This window comes from Gorilla gorilla, chromosome X (assembly GCF_029281585.2).
Source record: "Gorilla gorilla gorilla isolate KB3781 chromosome X, NHGRI_mGorGor1-v2.1_pri, whole genome shotgun sequence".
Classification (NCBI taxonomy): domain Eukaryota; kingdom Metazoa; phylum Chordata; class Mammalia; order Primates; family Hominidae; genus Gorilla; species Gorilla gorilla.
The window spans coordinates 30,348,680-30,366,626 of NC_073247.2; the positions used below are offsets into that span (position 1 = coordinate 30,348,680).

General features: G+C 48.6%; 1 protein-coding gene across 3 annotated transcripts in view; it reads right to left on the minus strand.

Moving 5' to 3' along the window:
• SH3KBP1 (SH3 domain containing kinase binding protein 1) overlaps positions 1-17,567 on the minus strand; it is a 354,705-nt gene extending 337,138 nt beyond the window's left edge. The window contains exon 1 of one of the 3 annotated variants that reach the window (XM_055376721.2): positions 17,152-17,567. In XM_055376721.2, the coding sequence (XP_055232696.1) occupies positions 17,152-17,155 (4 nt within the window). In that variant the 5' untranslated portion in view covers positions 17,156-17,567. The remainder of the gene's footprint in view (positions 1-17,151) is intronic. The other 2 variants (XM_055376717.2, XM_055376718.2) reach the window with 2 other exon arrangements.
• Positions 17,568-17,947: the final 380 nt, after the last annotated feature.

The window sequence follows — 17,947 nt, forward strand, 5'->3', positions numbered from 1 at the left end:
TTTTAAGAGATACATATGGAAATGATGATAAAATTATTTCTTAAAAAAGAAGAAAGATGATTTTAAAAAGACTTAGGGTGGTTGCTTCCTCTAGGGAAAGAGGAGGGAGGGGACAGAGCTGGAGCAGTGTTTTAGTTCTTACATCAAGAGATGAGTCCACAACTACACATTTCTTTTTTTTTTTCTGAGCTGGGGTCTCACCCTGTTGCCCAGGCTGGAGTGCAGTGGCACGATCATGGCTCACTGCAGCCTCAACCTGCCAGGCTCAAGTGATCCTCCCACCTCAGTCTCCTGGGTGGCTAGGACTACAGGCATATGCCACCATGCCTGGCTAATTTTCTGTATTTTTTAAATAGAGACAGGGTATCGCCATGTTGCCCAGGCTGGTCTCGAACTCCTGGGCTCAAGTGATCCACTGACCTTGTCCTACCAAAGTGCTGGGATTAGAAGCGTGAGCCACCATGCCCAGCCCACTACTACACATTTTATAATGATGTTTGATGTCATAGACATGACATCAACTATCATATCAGCTTCCAGAACTGATTTTACTGTGTAGCACCACATGAGAAGGCCTCAGAGAGAACTGTGTGAAGGGATTCTCACAGTGGTTTGAAGAGAGAAAAGAGATGGGATAAGCAAGTGAACACAAAAGACCGCACCAGAGCAAGCAGTATGTGCCTGTCACATCACCAAGCAACAACCTCACGGCCGAAGCACACCGCCGTGTCTCCTGTTACTGCCGATCTTCATGGTAGTGGGTTTAAGGCAAAGCAGGAATTCTTGGGAAATGTTTTCCTTGTGAGGGGAACTTTAGCACTCATTTGAGAAACCCCATTCTGTTTTGTTTCTCTCTAAACTACCAGTGAGGAGGGAGTTTCAGAGACTGACTAGACATTTTTCTATCTCAGAAAGCTGTCTTCTAATTTGATGTGTTTTGCTAAAATTTATATCCTTCCTTCTTTCTGGATAAATAGAACTTTCTCAAACAAACACCCTTTGGTTTAACTGCTTATTTTGTTGGGCGATTCACAAAATGACCACATCACAATCTTCACCCAATTAGGGAAATGAAAGTTAAGAAAAATGAACAAGTGAGTGAAACTCTAGATATGTTTGAGGAGTTCCCCTGGTTATCAGATCTTATGCTTAACAGGCACTCAATAAACACTTCTAGAATTTAATTGAATTCCAATACACAGCAGTATTGAGTCAACTGTTTTGTTTGTCCTACAAATTCAAGTCAGGTTATGTTCACAATTTGAAAAGGTAACAAAGGGAGAAAGTATATGGTACATATTAGCTACCAATGCTTTCTAACATTTATTATCATGAACTTTAGAACTTTCACCGAAACTTGCCCCTGAGATGGCATCATAAATATTCAACTAATTTTTTTAACAGGTACATGAGCTGACATTTGACGTACACTTGGTGGCTGAAGAATGAATACTTTCCACAATCCTGTCCATTACTGAAAGTGATGAATTAAAAAGGCCAAGGCGTTGAGATGGTTCATCCAGCCTGGCTCCTGGGGGTTCTAGCCACCCTTACTTGGTGCCCTTTAAAGCTAAGAGCACAATTTTTTCAGAGGAGTGCATGATGACACAAAGCTAAGCTAGAAACCACAAGGGGATTATTACAGCCACGACCTTTCCCTTGCCAGCAAGGGACTTGGACCCCTATCTCAGCCAAACATGAAGTCACATGGATGGCTCAGGGCCTTCAGGACACAGTTCTCCCTATGGTTCTCGGAAACAAAATTCCCTTAAATACCAGTCAGGTAAAAGAATGGTGGCCGGGCACGGTGGCTCACGCCTGTAATCCCAGCACTTTGGGAGGCTGAGGCGGGTGGATCCCCTGAGGTCAGGAGTTTGAGACCATCCTGGCCAATATGGTGAAACCCTGTCTCTACTAAAAATACAATAATTAGCCGGGCATGGTGACGCATGGCTGTAATCCCAGCTACTTGGGAGGCTGAGGCGGGAGAATCGCTTGAACCCAGGAGGTGGAGGTTGCAGTGAGCTGAGATCGCGCCATTGCACTCCAGCCTGGACAACAAGAGTGAAACTTCATCTCAAAAAAAAAAAAAAAAAGAAAGAAAGAAAGAAAGAAAAAGAATGGCAAAAAGGGGGAGAGAAAACAAAGGAACCAAACCCCCAAGGATTTCACCTTTCACTGTGTATCCTCTAATCTTACACCTGAACTCGAGACCAGGATTAATTGCCCCACAGTGGTGCAGTGAAATAGGGACAGTGCTGTGGAACATAAAAGCCCACATGCAGTTGCTTTTAGAAGTATCAGTTGGGGCCGGGCGCGGTAGCTCACGCCTGTAATCCCAGTACTTTGGGAGGCCAGGCAGGCGGATCACGAGGTCAGGAGATAGAGACCATCCTGGCTAACAGGGTGAAACCTCATCTCTACTAAAAAAATACAAAAAATTAGCCGGGCGTGGTGGCGGGCGCCTGTAGTCCCAGCTACTCGGGAGGCCGAGGCAGGAGAATGGCGTGAACCCGGGAGGCGGAGCTTGCAGTGAGGCGAGATCGCACCACTGCACTCCAGCCTGGGCGACAGAGCAAGACTCTGTCTCAAAAAAAAAAAAAAAAAAAAGAAGTATCAGTTGATCTGTCTCCATCTCTCTTCTCTCTCTCTCTCTCTCACACACACACACACACACACACACACACACACAGAGCACATATAAAAGGGATGATAAGCTATATGAACACAGAGTTTCTAGAACTAAAACTGAAAGCAAACACATGGAGGACAAGTACCCTGCCAATTCCCATGTGCCAATTCCCCTGGACTGAACTCTTCTTCGTTCTCATCATCAGGGGCCAGTCCAGTCATTTGGGCATCTATGGAGATAAAGAATGGATATAAAATGCCACCCTGCCTACAGTGTGATTTCCTTACAGGATAGAAAGGGGACATATGTCCATCACATCCTCGTCTATATAATATCAAGATCATAGAAGCTACCTAAATGCTCAAATGACAGGGAAATAGTTACATAAATTAAGATGCATGAACTCAAATATTCAGCTACTAAAAACACTGGCTTCAAAGATGACTATGAAGTGGAAAAAACAAGGACATATATATATATATACACATACACATATACATATAAATATATATATACATTTATATATAAAATACATGTACATATAGCAACAAGTATATATTAATAGTAAAAACCCTGGCTGGGCATGGTAGCTCACACCTGTAATCCCAGCACTTTGAGAGGCCAAGCTGGGTGGATCACCTGAGGTCAGGAGTTTGAGACCAGCCTGGCTAACATGGTGAGACCCTGTCTCTACTAAAAATGCAAAAAATTAGCCGGGCGAGGTGGCAGGCACCTATAATCCCAGCTACTCGAGAGGCTAAGGCAGGAGAATCGTTTGAACCCAGGAGGCAGAGGTTGCAGTGAGCCGAGATCATGCCACTGCACTCCAGCCTGGGGGATAGAGCAAGACTCTATCAAAAAAAATAAAAATAAAAATAAAGAAAACCTAAAAAGAAATACACCAAAATATTTGGGAATGATAGTAAGAGGAGTTCATAAGAAAAAAGAAATAGTGCCAGGCACAGTGGCTCACACCTGTAATCCCAGCACTTTGGGAGGCTGAGGTGGGTGGATCACTTGAGGCCAGGAGTTCGAGACCAGCCTGGATAACACAATGAAACGCTGTCCCTGCTAAAAATACAAAAATTAGCCAGGCATGGTGGTGTGCGCCTGTAATCCCAGCTACTCGGGAGGCTGAGGCGGGAGGATCCCTTGAACTGGGGAGGTAGAGGTTGCAGTGAGCCAAGATCATGCCATTGCACTCCAGCCGGGGCAACAGAGTGAGAGTCCATCTCAAAAAAAAAAAAAAAATATATATATATATATATATATATATATATATATAACTCTAAAAGAAGTACACTAAAATAAAAATCACAGTTATTCTAGAGTAGGGACCCATGGCTGGCTGTGGGATGGAGAAGGCCAGTAACCCTGTCCCTGGCTCTTCCTGCCCTGTGGGATTGAAAATCTGAGGCACGCAGCAATACTGGGTTTGAAGGAAGAAATAGGAGAATGTGGGAAGGAGGAGGAAGTGCAAGAGAGAAGAGGGGTTGAGGGAGAGTGGGCACTGGGGCCAGAGTGGGGTTCCGGGGAGAGAACTGGGGTTGGGGGAGAAAGAAGTGGGCAGAGAGACAGAAAAGGGGGCTTGGGGGCAGATGAGAGGATGGGAGAGAGGAGAGGAAGAGTTGGGGGGGCAAAGTGGGGGGGGTGTGGAGGTGTTGAGGGGTGAGAGAAGAGAGGGAGGAGGGGGAAGAAGAAACGAAGAAGGGCTTAGTAAGAACAGGAGAGGAAGTGTGGAGAAGGGGGCAGTGGAGAAGGGATGTGGGCAATGAGAAGGGTAAGACACAGGGGCCAGGAGAGGAGGGGTGAGGAAGAGAGAAAATAAGAGAAACGGGCTGGGAAGAAAGGGGCAAAACACAGAGGGGCTGAGAGGAAGGGAGAGCAGGAGTGGGGAGGGTCAGGAGGCTGGGGGTGGACAGTGAGGATGAGGGGAGAGAGACTGGGAGGGAAAGAGAAGGTGTGGGGAGAAGGGGTGGGGAAAAGAGGGTGGAAGGGGAGAGGGGGTGCAGGGGAATGGGAGAGAGATGCGGGGACAAAGAGGGTAGGGGAGATGGATCTGGATGAGAGAAAGTGAGGGAGACAGGGTGAAGAGGAGTGAGGGATGAGAGAAAGGGTGAGGGGACGAAGAAGGAGCAGAGAGAGAAAAGGTAGGGGGAGAGAGAGGAGAAAAAGAGGGGGAGAAGGCAGGAGGGAGGAGATAGGCATTAGGGCGAGAGCCCCCTGCCCGCTTTCTGGAGCGCATCTCTACCTCAGGGGTTAACTCGTCAGGCAGTGGCTGTTTTTTACAATGTCTACATCTCTTCCTCCATTTAAAAACCCACAGGTTCCCTAAAAGCGCCAGACGATGTCACAACTGTACCCTTCCCCCATGGCATGCTATCACCAACCCATCCAAGGGCCCCCAGAGGCACAGACACACTTTTTAACGGCCGCCAACTCAATAGGTGACATGGAGCTTAGTCACACAGTTCAGGAGCTCAAAGGATTAAAATAGCCCCATTACTCTGAAGCACAACTGTTCTCGGCTCCAACAAGGGCCTTTCCTCAGGGAGCCTCATAGAAGGGACTCTGTGAGGATGGAATGAACATCCTGGATGGCTAGAGCACAGAAGAGGCCACACGGCCTCACATCAGTCACCCCTTTGTCAAGAGGAGGGCAGGGAAAATGAATGCCAACACTGGCAGGCAGTCTAGCATCCTCACTGAGAGTGCCTGGCCCGAGGGCGGCCCCGTAGCACCCACTCCTCCACGAGGCAGGGCTTCATTTGGGTCCTCCATGCGCCCTCCTTCAACATTTACACCAGGACTGGAACTGAGCACCTCCCGCCCACCATGGATGTGGGCATGGAGCAGCCACCTGTGTATATGGAGGGTGGAGGCGGGGGGAGACAGAAGCTCCGGTGAGCTCAGTCTCACTAACAAAAATGTGGAACTGGGACCAAATCAAGTCACACTTAACAGGCATTTGGAACTGTGGCATGTGCCCCATGAACAAGTCACACAGAAGAAAGGGGACAGGGAGGAAGCATGGCCAGAGGGCACACTGGGCAGCTGGCCCACACCTAGCTCCAGCTGCTGCTTCTTGGGGTCCGGCTCCTCCAGCAGGCACCCTTGGGTTGCATGAGAGGTCCCTGTGGCCCCAGAATAAGCATCCCTTTTGCTCAGGTTAGTGGGCCCTGCTTGGCTTCTATCATTTGAAGAAAGTCCTTACTATATATACAACATGAAAGTGGGAAGACTGTTCCTGAGTTCAAAACCCAGATGGGTTAAGGCCGGGCGTGGTGGCTCACGCCTGTAATCCTAGCGCTTTGGGAGGCTGAGGTAGACAGATCACCTGAGGTCCGGAGTTCCAGACCAGCCTGGCCAACATGGTGAAACCCCATCTCTACTAAAAATACAAAAAAATTAGCTGGGCATAGTGGCAGATGCCTGTAATCCCAGCTACTCGGGAGGCTGAGGCAGGAGAATCGCTTGAACCCGGGAGACACAGGTTGCAGTGAGCGGAGATCACACCACTGCACTCCAGGCTGGGCAACAGAGTGAGACTCTGTCAAGAAAACAAAAACCAAAAAAAAAACAAAAAAAAACACCTAGATGGGTTAAGATCCAGGACAAAGTTTCTGTCAATTAATAACCCAGATCAGCTGAGCCTCAGGACAATAGAGCAGTCTCCTGGAGAACTTTTCCGAAGTCCACCTATCCCTCCATCAAAACTAGATGGAAGGACTAGGCATAGCGTTCCAATGCACATCTCCAGGGGGGGGAAAAGAATCCCCAGCTAGACAGAAGTTCACCCATCATCAATTAATCGGGACGTTAAAAAAGGAGGGGAAAATAACAGAAATGCCTCTGTGTTGGTATACATATGAAAGCTCCCTGGAAGAAAACTTGAGAAACAAAATAGCAGCAGCCTATGGGGAGGGTCACTGCATAGCTGAAGGACAGAGATGGGAGGGAGACTTTTTCCCGTAAACACTTTTTCACCTTTTGAATTTCGAATCCTGGGGATATATAACCTATTCCAAAAACTAACTTTAAAAATGTCTCAAGCAAGCAGCTGTAGTTATTATGCCCCAAAAAACAGATGAAGACAGTGTGAACTGCTTCCCCCTTTCCAATTTTTTCTTCAATTGGTGAAATCTTCCACCTCACTTTTCCCCCCACAATCCACCCTCCGCAAGCCAATTACTTTCATTTGTTTCCTGACGGTCAAAAGCAGCAATTAAGCTTTAAAAAAATCACCATCAATTAACAAACACTTACTCTGTCCATCCTGCTTCATGGATCACAGATGAGCTCATTGACCTACTGTATTTGAGTTGACACCTCTCTTTGCCATCTAATAGTTTGTTGAGAACAAAGGGGTAATTAGAAATCACTGGCTAAGTGGTTTAAAACTGTCCCATTTCGGTCAAGTTGTGAAGAGATGTTTTTGCTGGTTTTGTTTTGATGATCAAAACAGGAGAAAGGCAAAGTTCATTTACGAAGTCACTCCTGTCAAGTGAATTTCTTTGAGAAGCTATCATGTAAAATGCTCATCAGAAGACAGCACCCAGAACACCCTGGTGAAGAAAATTGAGGTCCATGAAGATGCTGGCTAAGAGGAGGGGGCAGCAGAGCAAGAATGGCCTTTCCCAGTCTTCATCCAAAATGAGAGCCAAGCGTCTCCGTCTAGCTCCAGGCACAAACCTAAGAACTAGCTGGAATAATTAGACAGGACACTAAGCTAATTAAAGACTTTTCACACAGGGAGGTGGCATGTGATGGATAAAACTGGTGCAGCCCCAGAGGACCAGACCTAGAACATGGCCCCAAGTCTTCTAAGCCTAGAACAGTCCAGAAAAATCTGGCAAAAACACAAGGGCTGGTGTTTGCATACTGGCTGGTAAGAAGCTCAAGTGTAAGGAGATGGTTGTTTAAACTGTCTATACATGCTGTACTTGGGTGCTCAAGGACTTAAATTTATTATGCCAAATGAGTCATTAATAAGCACTGAAATGTTTATAGTATTTTATCCAAGATAGAAATAACAGTATGAACTGAACTGCACTTCATCTTGCCACTCTGTCACCCACACCTGGAGATGGACCAGCCTCCAGCAGTGCCCCCACCACTTCCGTGGCCACAGGAAGGAAGTAAGCAGAGGCCTTTTCTGGTCTTTTCTTGCCAACTGGATAGTATTCCGTTAGGACAAGTATCACAGGATTTTTGTTATTAGTGTTTTTTCTTTGTAAGGCTAAATATAAGCACAGTTGACCACAGAGTTAAGACCCATGAGCTACCTTTTGCCTTAAGTGTCCCCTAATGAAAACTATAGAACTGCCTGAAAGATATTTATCCATAAGATAATGATCAAGTTGAAAACCAAGTGCTCATGATCAACCAGGTTGCTGGTGGACCTTTGCCAGCTGAAGGAATTTAAGTGAAGAAACGTGGAATGATATCAACCATGTGTGTGAATTCGAGGGATCTGTTTGGCACTGCAGTGTTTTCTCCCATGATGTAGACCTTTTTTTTTTTTTTCCTTGAGACACGGTCTCACTCTGTTGCCCAGACTGGAGTGCAGTGGTGCGATGTCGGCTCACTGTAGCCTCCTGCTCCCAGGTTCAAGTGATTCTCCTGCCCCAGCCTCCTGAGTAGCTAGGACTACAGGTATGTGCCACCACGCCTGGCTAATTTGTGTGTGTGTGTGTGTGTGTGTGTGTGTGTGTGAGAGAGAGAGAGAGAGAGAAAATAAAGGGCCTCCCAAGGAAATATCAACCAAAAACACACACACACACACACACACAAAGCCACGCTTTCCCTTTTCCTATCTTCCTTTGGAATCTCAACTGGGATCCTTGGGCTTCCAAGTGTTCTCCAAATTGGCTGGCTGGTCCAGGAACCCCCAGGGGACATGGATTCTGACCTTCAAGTTAGAAACTTACTAGGGAGGGGTGATTTAAAAAAAAAAAAGTTTTGGAACTAGATATTGGTGATGGTTGCAAAGCATTGTGAATATACCCAGTATAACTATACACTTAAAAGTGGTGAAAATTGCAAATTTTGTTACATGTTTTAGCATAAAATTAATAATGTACCAAAACCCATTGAATTGCACACCTTAAATGGATAAATTGTATGGTATGCAAATTATATATCAATAAATCTGTTTAAAGAAAAACTTACACCCTGGTGTGATGGCTCACGCCTAATCCCAATGCTTTGGGAGGCCAAGGCAGGTGGATCACTTGAGCCCAGGAGTTCGAGACCAGCCTGGGCAACATGGCGAAGCCCCATCTCTACAAAAAAATACAAAAATTAGCTGGGCGTGGTGGCACGCACATGTAGTCCCACCTACTTGGGTGGCTGAGGTGGGAGGATCGCTTGAGCCTGGGAGGTCGAGGCTGCAGTGAGCCTTGATTGCGCCACTGCACTCCAGCCTGAGCAACAGAGTGAGACCCTGTCTCAAAAAATAAAAAATAAAAAACTTACTAGGGAAAGAGAGTGTAGCAAGAGCCTCACGAAGGGAAGCAGGAGCCTGACATTTTCTGAGCACCTACAGAAATTGGGCGGGGCTGGTTCTTCCATATTGGAAGGCAGTTGGGTTCTACCACTAGGGGACCATTGTCACTCTGCCTCTCTGAGGCTCAGTCTCATCATCTGATGTCATGGGCCATGACTGCCAAGGCTCCTTCCAGCACTTCAATGCCAGGGACCAATATGTGAGTAGCAGAGGACCCATCGCCTGTCCCCCCATATAAAAGCACATCCCAATAGAAAGACAAAACATTACAGGGGCCAAACACTACCAGAAGCAAGTTTAACAACTTCGTGCCCCAAAGCCCTTGCCTCTCCCCAGCTTAACTACCTAGGTATCAACGGAAGAGAGGCAAGAGTTGTGTTAAGACACTCTCCATTCAAAGAACAAAATGGTGAAAGTCCCAAAGAGTCCTGTTCTCTAGTGACTTGTAGGTTCGTGCATAAAACGAAGACTGTGGTTACATACAAAGCCTTATGTTCCAGAAGGGCTGATAATGAAGTAAGGAAATGGTGCTCCAGCCATCTGTGTTAATAAGCCCCTGGGGTTCCCCCAGAGCAGGCTTCCTTAACCTCAGCATGACTGACATTTGGGGTCAGATAACTCTTTGTTGTGGTGGTGCGGGGGGGCGGCTGGCCTGTGCATCGTAGGATGTTTAGCAGCACCCCTGACCTCCACCTAGTAGATGCCAGTAGAATGACTCTCCACTCCCCTGCCCCCCGCCACCAGCTGTGACAACCAAAAGTGTCTCCAGATAGTGCTGTGTCCCCCTGGTGGGGAGAAATGCCCCCAGTTCAGAACCACTGCCAGAGAGAATTTTCTATCTTAAAATGTGCAGTTCTTTGTTAAAGCCATGTAATACATGTGGCATCACCCTTCTCACCCACTACAGTGTGGGCCACCAGGAACTGTCAGCAAACAGACCTTGTCAACATGCTCTGCCCAGGGGACTTTACAGAATTGCACACTCACTCCCGGTGATCCATAGTCGTGGAGAACTGCAAGTTGTAACCGTACTTGGGTGAAAGGGTTACATGTTCATTCATTAACATGTGGCACTTACTGTATGCCAGGCGATGTGCCAGGGCAATGGAGTTGAGCAGATCCAGTTGGAGATGGAGACTTAATACAAGAGGAAATGTTGTATCACTTTGCATTGCATGCCTGTATCAAAACATCTCATGTACCCCACAACTTTATACACCTGCTATGGACCCACAAAAATTAAAAATAAAAAATGTTTTAAACAAAGTATGGTACAGCACACCTTTGGAGCAGGCTCCCACAGATGCACAAGGGGTGTGGGAGGCTGAACAATGACTTCCCAAAGATGGCCATATCCTAATCCCCAGAACCTGTGACTATGTTCCCTTCCATGGCAACAGGAACTTTGCAGGTGTGATTCACCAGGCATCCTGAGAAGGGGAGGGGATCCTGGATTATCCAGGTGGGCCCAGTGTCAAACAATGGTCCTCATAAAAGGCAGGCAGGTGGCTCGGTGAAAGATAGGAGATGCCAGGACTGAAGCAGAGGTCGGAGGGCTGGGGTCACGAGTGAAGGAGGTAAAGGCACTGCAGGCAGCCTCTAGAAGCCGGGCAAGGCAGGGAAATGAATTCCTCCAGAAAGAACGCAACCCTGCTGACACCTTGATATCGACCCGGTAAGATCCATTTTGAACTTCCGACCTCTAGAACTATAAGATTACACATTTGTGCTGTTTCAAGCCACTAGGTTCACAGTGATTTGTTACTGCAGCAATAGGAAACTGATACAGGGAGTCTACAAGGCAGAGGAGAGAGTGACATCTGTTCCCCATGAAGGGAAATACGTGGGCAAAGTCTCAGAGACCTGAATGAGCTTAGAATAAGCGAAAGCATTGGTGGCTGCCGAGCTTCACGAAGGCTTCACTAAGGCATTCAGGATCTAAAGCATTTGCAGAAGGGTAGACACATAGGGTCAATTCCAGAGCCAGTTGGGGCTTGACTGTACATCAGAAGGGGCAGCGAAAGGGGAAGGAACAAGAGGCAAGGAACAATAGCAGCGTCCCTGTGGAAGTGACAGGAAAGATGGTGATACCCTCAACGAAATGGGAAGTAAAAAGAGGCAGGGCAGGTATTACAGAGGAGAAATGCTGTGCTTAGTTTGCAACATGCTCAGTCTGAGGCGTCTAAGACACACCTGGGTGAAGTTAACTAGGAGAGGATACCAATGATAATCAGCTCAACCAATGTTAATCTTAGGCTTACAGTGTACCAGGCACAGGAACACGACGACCAAACTGACGAGGTTCCTGCCCTTGTGGTGCTTATAGTGGGTGGGTCCTGAGCTCAGAACAGAGACCAAGACTGGGGACAGATGTGGGCATCGTCAATAGGCGACACCTGAATTGGCAAAGTGGCTGCAATCACTCAAGGACACACTAAACATAAGGGGACCAGGGATGACAGCATTCCACAGGTGGACAGGGGTGGAAGAAAAGAAGGGAGGACTGTAGGAGAAATCAGGAAAAAATAGGGTGTTCTAGAAGACAAAGACTTCCAGTCTTCAGTCTCAAGCTTCAGTGAAGTCAAACATGGTGAGGCCTGAGACCATGTACTTCGTGATTGGAGAAGGATCATTCAGGATAACCTCAGCATGATCAGTTTCTAGAACACAATCAAGGCAGTGCCAGAGTCCTGGTAGGTGTAGGGCAGGCTATGTGAGGAAAGGGGAAGAGTGGGACAAGCTGTCTCAAAAAAACAGCAGTGAAGAGGAGAGAAAGGTGAATGCAAGATGTAACTTTAAGGCGGCTTTATTAATAAACTGTAAAAATCTAAATAGAACCAAAGATGGAATCTTCCCAAGGAGGGACAGGGCAGTTGACTACGAACACACAGTTATCCAAGAGAAACCAGGAAAAGTCAGGTCCACCACAGGGCAGTGTAGTGGTCAGAATAACATTCCCTCCCCGCCCCCAGATGCCCACATCCTAAAGCCCAGGATGTGTGAATATTAGGTTACAAGGCAAAGGGGAGTTAAACTTACTGATCAGCTGACCTGGAGATGAGGAGATGAGCCTGGAATATCCAGGTGGACCCAATGTCATCACAGGAGTCCATACACATGGAAGAGAGGGGCAGAAGAGTCAGTAACAATGATGTGATGGGAGAGAGAGCTGCCCGGCCGTTGCTGGCTTTGGAGAGAGGAAGAGGCCACAAGCAAAGGAATGCCAGTTCTGGAAGCTGGAAAAGGCAAGGAAAGGGATTCCCTCCTACAGCCTCCAGAAGGAATGCAGCTCTGCTGACTTCGTGATTGTCGCCCAGTGGTGGATGATAAACATGTAATGTCTCCAGGCACTAAGTCTGTGGTAGGTACAGCAGCAATCAGAAACGAATACAGGTACCAGGTATAGAAAATCATGAACAAATATTACACACTGGAATAATGCAAACAGTGTATCTTAAAGTCCCCTTTAAAGAGGATGGAGGGTAAAGGATGCTGGGAAGTGCCTGTGTGATACTCTGGTAAAAGTCTCAGAGACTAACACTGAGATTGGCTGCCTAGTGTCACTAATGCCTAGGTGTTGGAGGTCTGGGTTGGACTGGATTCGTGGAAGAATCCACACTGTACTGTCTTAACACAAGAAGTTTGTTTTCAAGTAGGAGTATGTCTTTCTCCTTCTCTAAGGTAATGAGTCACTTATAACAGTACTTATAACATAAGACTTATAATAGTCTTATGAACAGAGTGCCTTGTGTACCCCAGTGAACCACGAGCTCCGGATGTCAGCTTTCTCAACTGTAAGGCAAGGAGGGGTTCTACACTGGACTATGATCAGAACCACCTGGAGGACTCATGAAAATGCAGATTGCTGGGCCCCAGCCCCAGCATTCCTGATTCAGGAGGTCTGCTGGAATGAAGCCAGAGAATCTGTATCTCTAACGGGTTGCAGGGGAGGCTGTGCTACTGGCCTGGGGCCACCCTCTGAGAAGCGCTGCATTAGAGGCTCTCCTTCTCTAACACTAGGTATTTGGGCTATTTTCCTGTTCTGCATCTTTCCCATTAGCACTGACTTCTTGGTTCTCAGCAGCTTGCTCTTTCTCTGTCACTCTCTCTTCCCTGAGTATAGCATTTCAGATGTCCATCGTGCTTAGCATTGAACAACAGTCCAGGCTAGACCTGGTTGATATGAAGTAGCCACAGATATACCTAGAAAGCCATTTTCCTCCCCCACTGCCTCCTATTCCCTGCCCCTGCCCGTCACATAGTTAACTCGGAGAAAGAGCAGTTCTTCTGGCTGGGAGCTGGCCAGGCACTCACAGCTGGGCCAGGGTGTCCTGTTGAACAGAAACAATTCCCTAGAAAACCAACATCAGACAAGGCCACTCTGCGACCAGGATGGAATAAGATGAAAACAAGACCACACATTAATCATGTCTGAACACGGACAAAACATGCACCTTGTCCAAACCACACACATGACCAAATATCCCCCAATCCTGGATAATGCAAATGACTGCTGCTGCTTTACCAACCATAGCTGTGGCCTACCTCCAATGTTCCCTGCTCCTAGAGAACATTTGTTAAAATACCCAATCACAAATTCCCCCTGGTAGCATCCAATCCAAAGTCATGCCCAGCTTCCTTAAACACGTCCTCAAGCCACCTGACACAGGTGCAAGTCCTCTAAGTCATCCTTCCTTGTACCATCTTACTGAGATGCCCCGCGGTTCCCACGGTGCTCGTTCTCAGTCTCTGCCGCAAGAACCAGGTGTGGCTGGAGGGCAGCGATGACTCATACTCAACTAGATTTCTGCTCAAACACAATCTCCTCTAAGACACTGTCCTGGGCACTCTCCAGGCTAAGTCAGATTGGCCTTCTCCACTCATCTTTCATGCGCTCTACTATGGCTTTCAGCTACATACTGCCATGAGAATTGCATTCAAGTCAGCCTCCATCAGACTGAGAAGCCCAAAGTGTCACGTCTCTGTTCTGCACCTGTTCTTAGCACAGTGCCTATGCAAAGAAGATCAACAAACATTGGATGGATGGATGGATGGATAGATGAACAAATACTACTGTATGCAAAATACATTAAAAACAACTACAAACTCAAGAGTTGATGAGAGAATGTCAGTAACACCAAAAGAACTGAAGTAGTAAGAGAAGAAACCACCAAGGTTTGTGTAACCAGAGCCACAGCAAGCTTTTGCTCGTGCCAAGATGGATAGAAGTGGGTAAAGCTTACGTACAATTAAGGTGGGAGCCTTTTCTTCCATTTCTAACTCAAGACATTTGTAGAGACCAACACATTATGTTCATTTTAGCTTTAGTTTAGCATACAGCAGTCTACCGCCAATACAATAAATACGTTGCCAAAGGCTATCCAAACTTTGTTGTTACTCTGGAATTAAACAGAAATCATTTGTGGGCTTGCAAACCCTTCACTACTCACAGATTTGGGTCACCATAATATCTGTTTAATTGTAATTATAAGAGGCTTTCTCTGCGTCTGGCACTGTAGGCATGCATCTCCTAGCAAGTTCAGAGGGCACATTCTGATGGGCTTTTATAACAGGCCATGTTGCAACTAACCAGCTTCACTTCAGGGTTAGGGATTTGGTTCTTTTCTGTTATTTTTCAGAAAACGAAATATAAGATACAGTTTTACTATGTTATCCATCAAGAGAAAACTCATTATCAGGCCAGGTAAGAATATAAGTGTATCAGAATCAGGCACAGTGGTGTGAGCGTGCAGTCCCAGCTACTTGGGAAGATCTGGAGTCCAGGAGTTCAAATCCATCCTGGGCAACACAGCGAGACCCTCCCTCTTAAAAAAGAATAAAATTGCATCAAATTGATAAACTGGATAAATCTGAAAACCAGAGACTTGGGGGAAACGGTGGGCCTCTGTCTGCATACACACAACCTCAGCCCATTAGATCACTCCATTGGAAGACATACAGAATGAACGGTTAAATAACTGCACTTCATTACAAATATACTGCTGGAGATGCTTTCAAAAGAGCAGGTGATCTTTAGCCACAAGCTACTATAAGCACCTTAAATCCCACTATAAACATGAATTAAATTACATTCGTTTTGACATTATCACCTCTAAGTATTAACTCCTGAAATAAATGAAAATCGATGCCCCCTCCCCCTGCAATAATGGTTGCAGTAAAGATTAAGTATAAAAGGACTAAAAACTACAGGAGCACTCTATTTTTCGTAGGAAGTTCTAAAGAATGAAAACAGTTCAAATCTGAAAAATAGGTCTGATTCTTCTTAAACGAGACTCAGTCCCCTTCTCATTGAGATACAGAAAGCACAGTCTGGCCATGGGAGAAGACATTTGGATTAACTTCTTGTTCTGCATAACCCTCACGGTGACCCACCCAAAATGAAAGGTGATCAAAACAGAATTTTTGGTTACCTCAGGAGAAATTAACCCATTACTAAAGTGGCCTGTAAGGTTTAAAGTATATACTTCTGCCAATGAACTAAATCATCTTATGGGCCAAAGCAAAACAAGAGTGAGTTAAGTGTTCTGTCCCCAGCAGAGTAGGAGGATTTCATGCCCCTCATTCATTCATTCAACAAATATTTAGGTCCTGCTCTGTGCCACACACCAAAAGTGCTGAGCAAACTATGCAACACTGTGCTGTCCCTATGGTCACAGAGCTTACAGTAGAGGAGATAACTGTTACACACAAATATGTAATACTGCTACGAAAAAAAGGTGTTGTATGAGAAAATGGAACAGGAACCAATTTAGACTGCAGGTGGGAGAGAAGGGCACTGTGAAAAAAGTGACATTTAAGCCAAGGGGACAACAGATCACCACTACTTAGAAAAGGAAAACCTTTTTTGGCAAATGACCACAAATGGGATTTTAACTTTGCCTGTCAACAACGGACTGGGTTAAACCTCCTCTTTTCCAATGCTTCAGGCTTTCTGAACATCCTGACTAGTGTACTGGAATCCTATTACCTGAACACAGAAAGGTCTCACTTTATTATGATTTATTATTATCTGCAGCCTTCCTATGCCTGGCCTAGGAACATCCAAAAATAATCTGCCAGAGGCTGAAAAACAGAAGCTGGCTGTCAGCAAGAACATTACCTGGGTAGACCAAACATTTAATAGCCCAAGTAATCATAAGTGCCTTGCCAATAAAGTGGCAGCTTCTCTGGGCAGCAAGGTGGTTCCAATGCTCCGGGGTCTAAATCAAATGGGACCCAGGGGGTTCAAAGGTTAGTTGGCGACTTCGAACTGATGTTTACTCAGCAAATCAAAGACCGGATCACCATTTCCAGGTCCCAGACCCTGAAGACTTAAAGGACAGTATGGGAAGTGGCCTTTTAGCATCACGGAGCAGAGAGCTCGCCAGGCTGCAGGAAGGCAGCAGCGAAAGGGTCGGGGCCGGGAGGAAGGGGGGCGCAAGGAGGAGCGTCAGGTGCTCTGGACCCCGGGACTGCGAGCCAGACCAGGAACTGGGGCGTTTCCCGCCCCACCCCCCAACCCCTGTCAACCCCCAGCAAAGGCAACCCAGCCCCCTCCAAGACCCCGAGGTTCCAGCTTCCCCCGAGACAGGACCAGGAAGGCACCAGCAGCCCCGCGCAGGGCCGGAGCCCACCAGGTCCGGGTGCCCGTGTCCGCAGCGCAGAGGAGGGCGCGCTCGGGTGCAAAAATGGCCAAGACAAAACTCTCCCCGCCCACCCGAAAAACCAACCACACCCCCTGCATCCCTCAGCCCGAGCCGCCCGGGGCCAGCCCCCGTGATCGTCTGCTCAGGCCCCCGCGGGTTCCCGTCGGCGCCGCGCGCGGGCTCGGCGGGCACACGGGCGCAAGTGGGAGTGAATGGGGGTGCGCGAGGCAGGCGAGGGCGCCCACCGCGGTGTCCCCCGTCCGGACCCTGCCCCCGGGGCGCCCTCCCGGGCTCCGCGGTTCTGGGACGGGCGCGCCGCCCTCAAGGCTGAAGTGGACGCCCGGACGCGGGCGGCCCCCACTCACCCATTGGCGTCGAGCCGGGCCGGGCCGCCGAGGCAGCGTGAAAGTTGGCGGAGGCGGGCGTGGGGGTCGGGGCGCCGGGATCGGGACGCTGGGATCCAGGCGCGAGGGTCCGGACGCGGCGGCGGCTGGGCCGGCTTCTTCCTCAGTGGCGGCGGCGGCGGCTCAGCGCCGCCCGCTGCTGCCTCTGCTGCTGCTGCCGCTGCTGCCCCGGGGCGACTCCTGCTGCTGCTGTTGCATCGCGGCCCAATGCGCCCGGCTGCACCGGGTTTCCTGCTCCCCGCGAGTGGAAATTGCGAAAAAAAAAAAAAAAAAAACAGCGCCGCCCAGCCCAGCGCCCGGCAGCCGCGGCCGCGCCGCCCGCTCTCCCCTCCTCCTCGGCGCTGCCGCGAGGCTCCTGCAGCTCCGCCTGCCGGGGACGCGCGGCCGCCGGGCGGGGGCGGGGCCGGAGAGGGGCGGGGCCGGGGCCGGGGCCGGGGCCGGGGCCGGGGCCGCGTCGGGGCAGGCGCCGGGGGCGTCCCTGCGGCTGAGGCGCTTGGGCGCCCTCCTCACCGCCCGCGCCAGAGGCACCCCGCTCCGCGCGGCTGCCACCCACCCGCGGCGGCTGGGCTGACGCCCCGGGAAGTGCCGCGAGACTCCTCGAGACCGGAGGAGAGGGGCTTCTTGGGGGAGGGGCGTGGGAGTGCAGGGGCACGTGGAGAAGGAGGAGAAGGGGGCTGAGCGGGAGGGGGCGACAAGAGGTGGAGGACGGGCTGGGGATGGAGACCAGGGCAGGCCCGGGGCCAAACGCCTGCCCAGG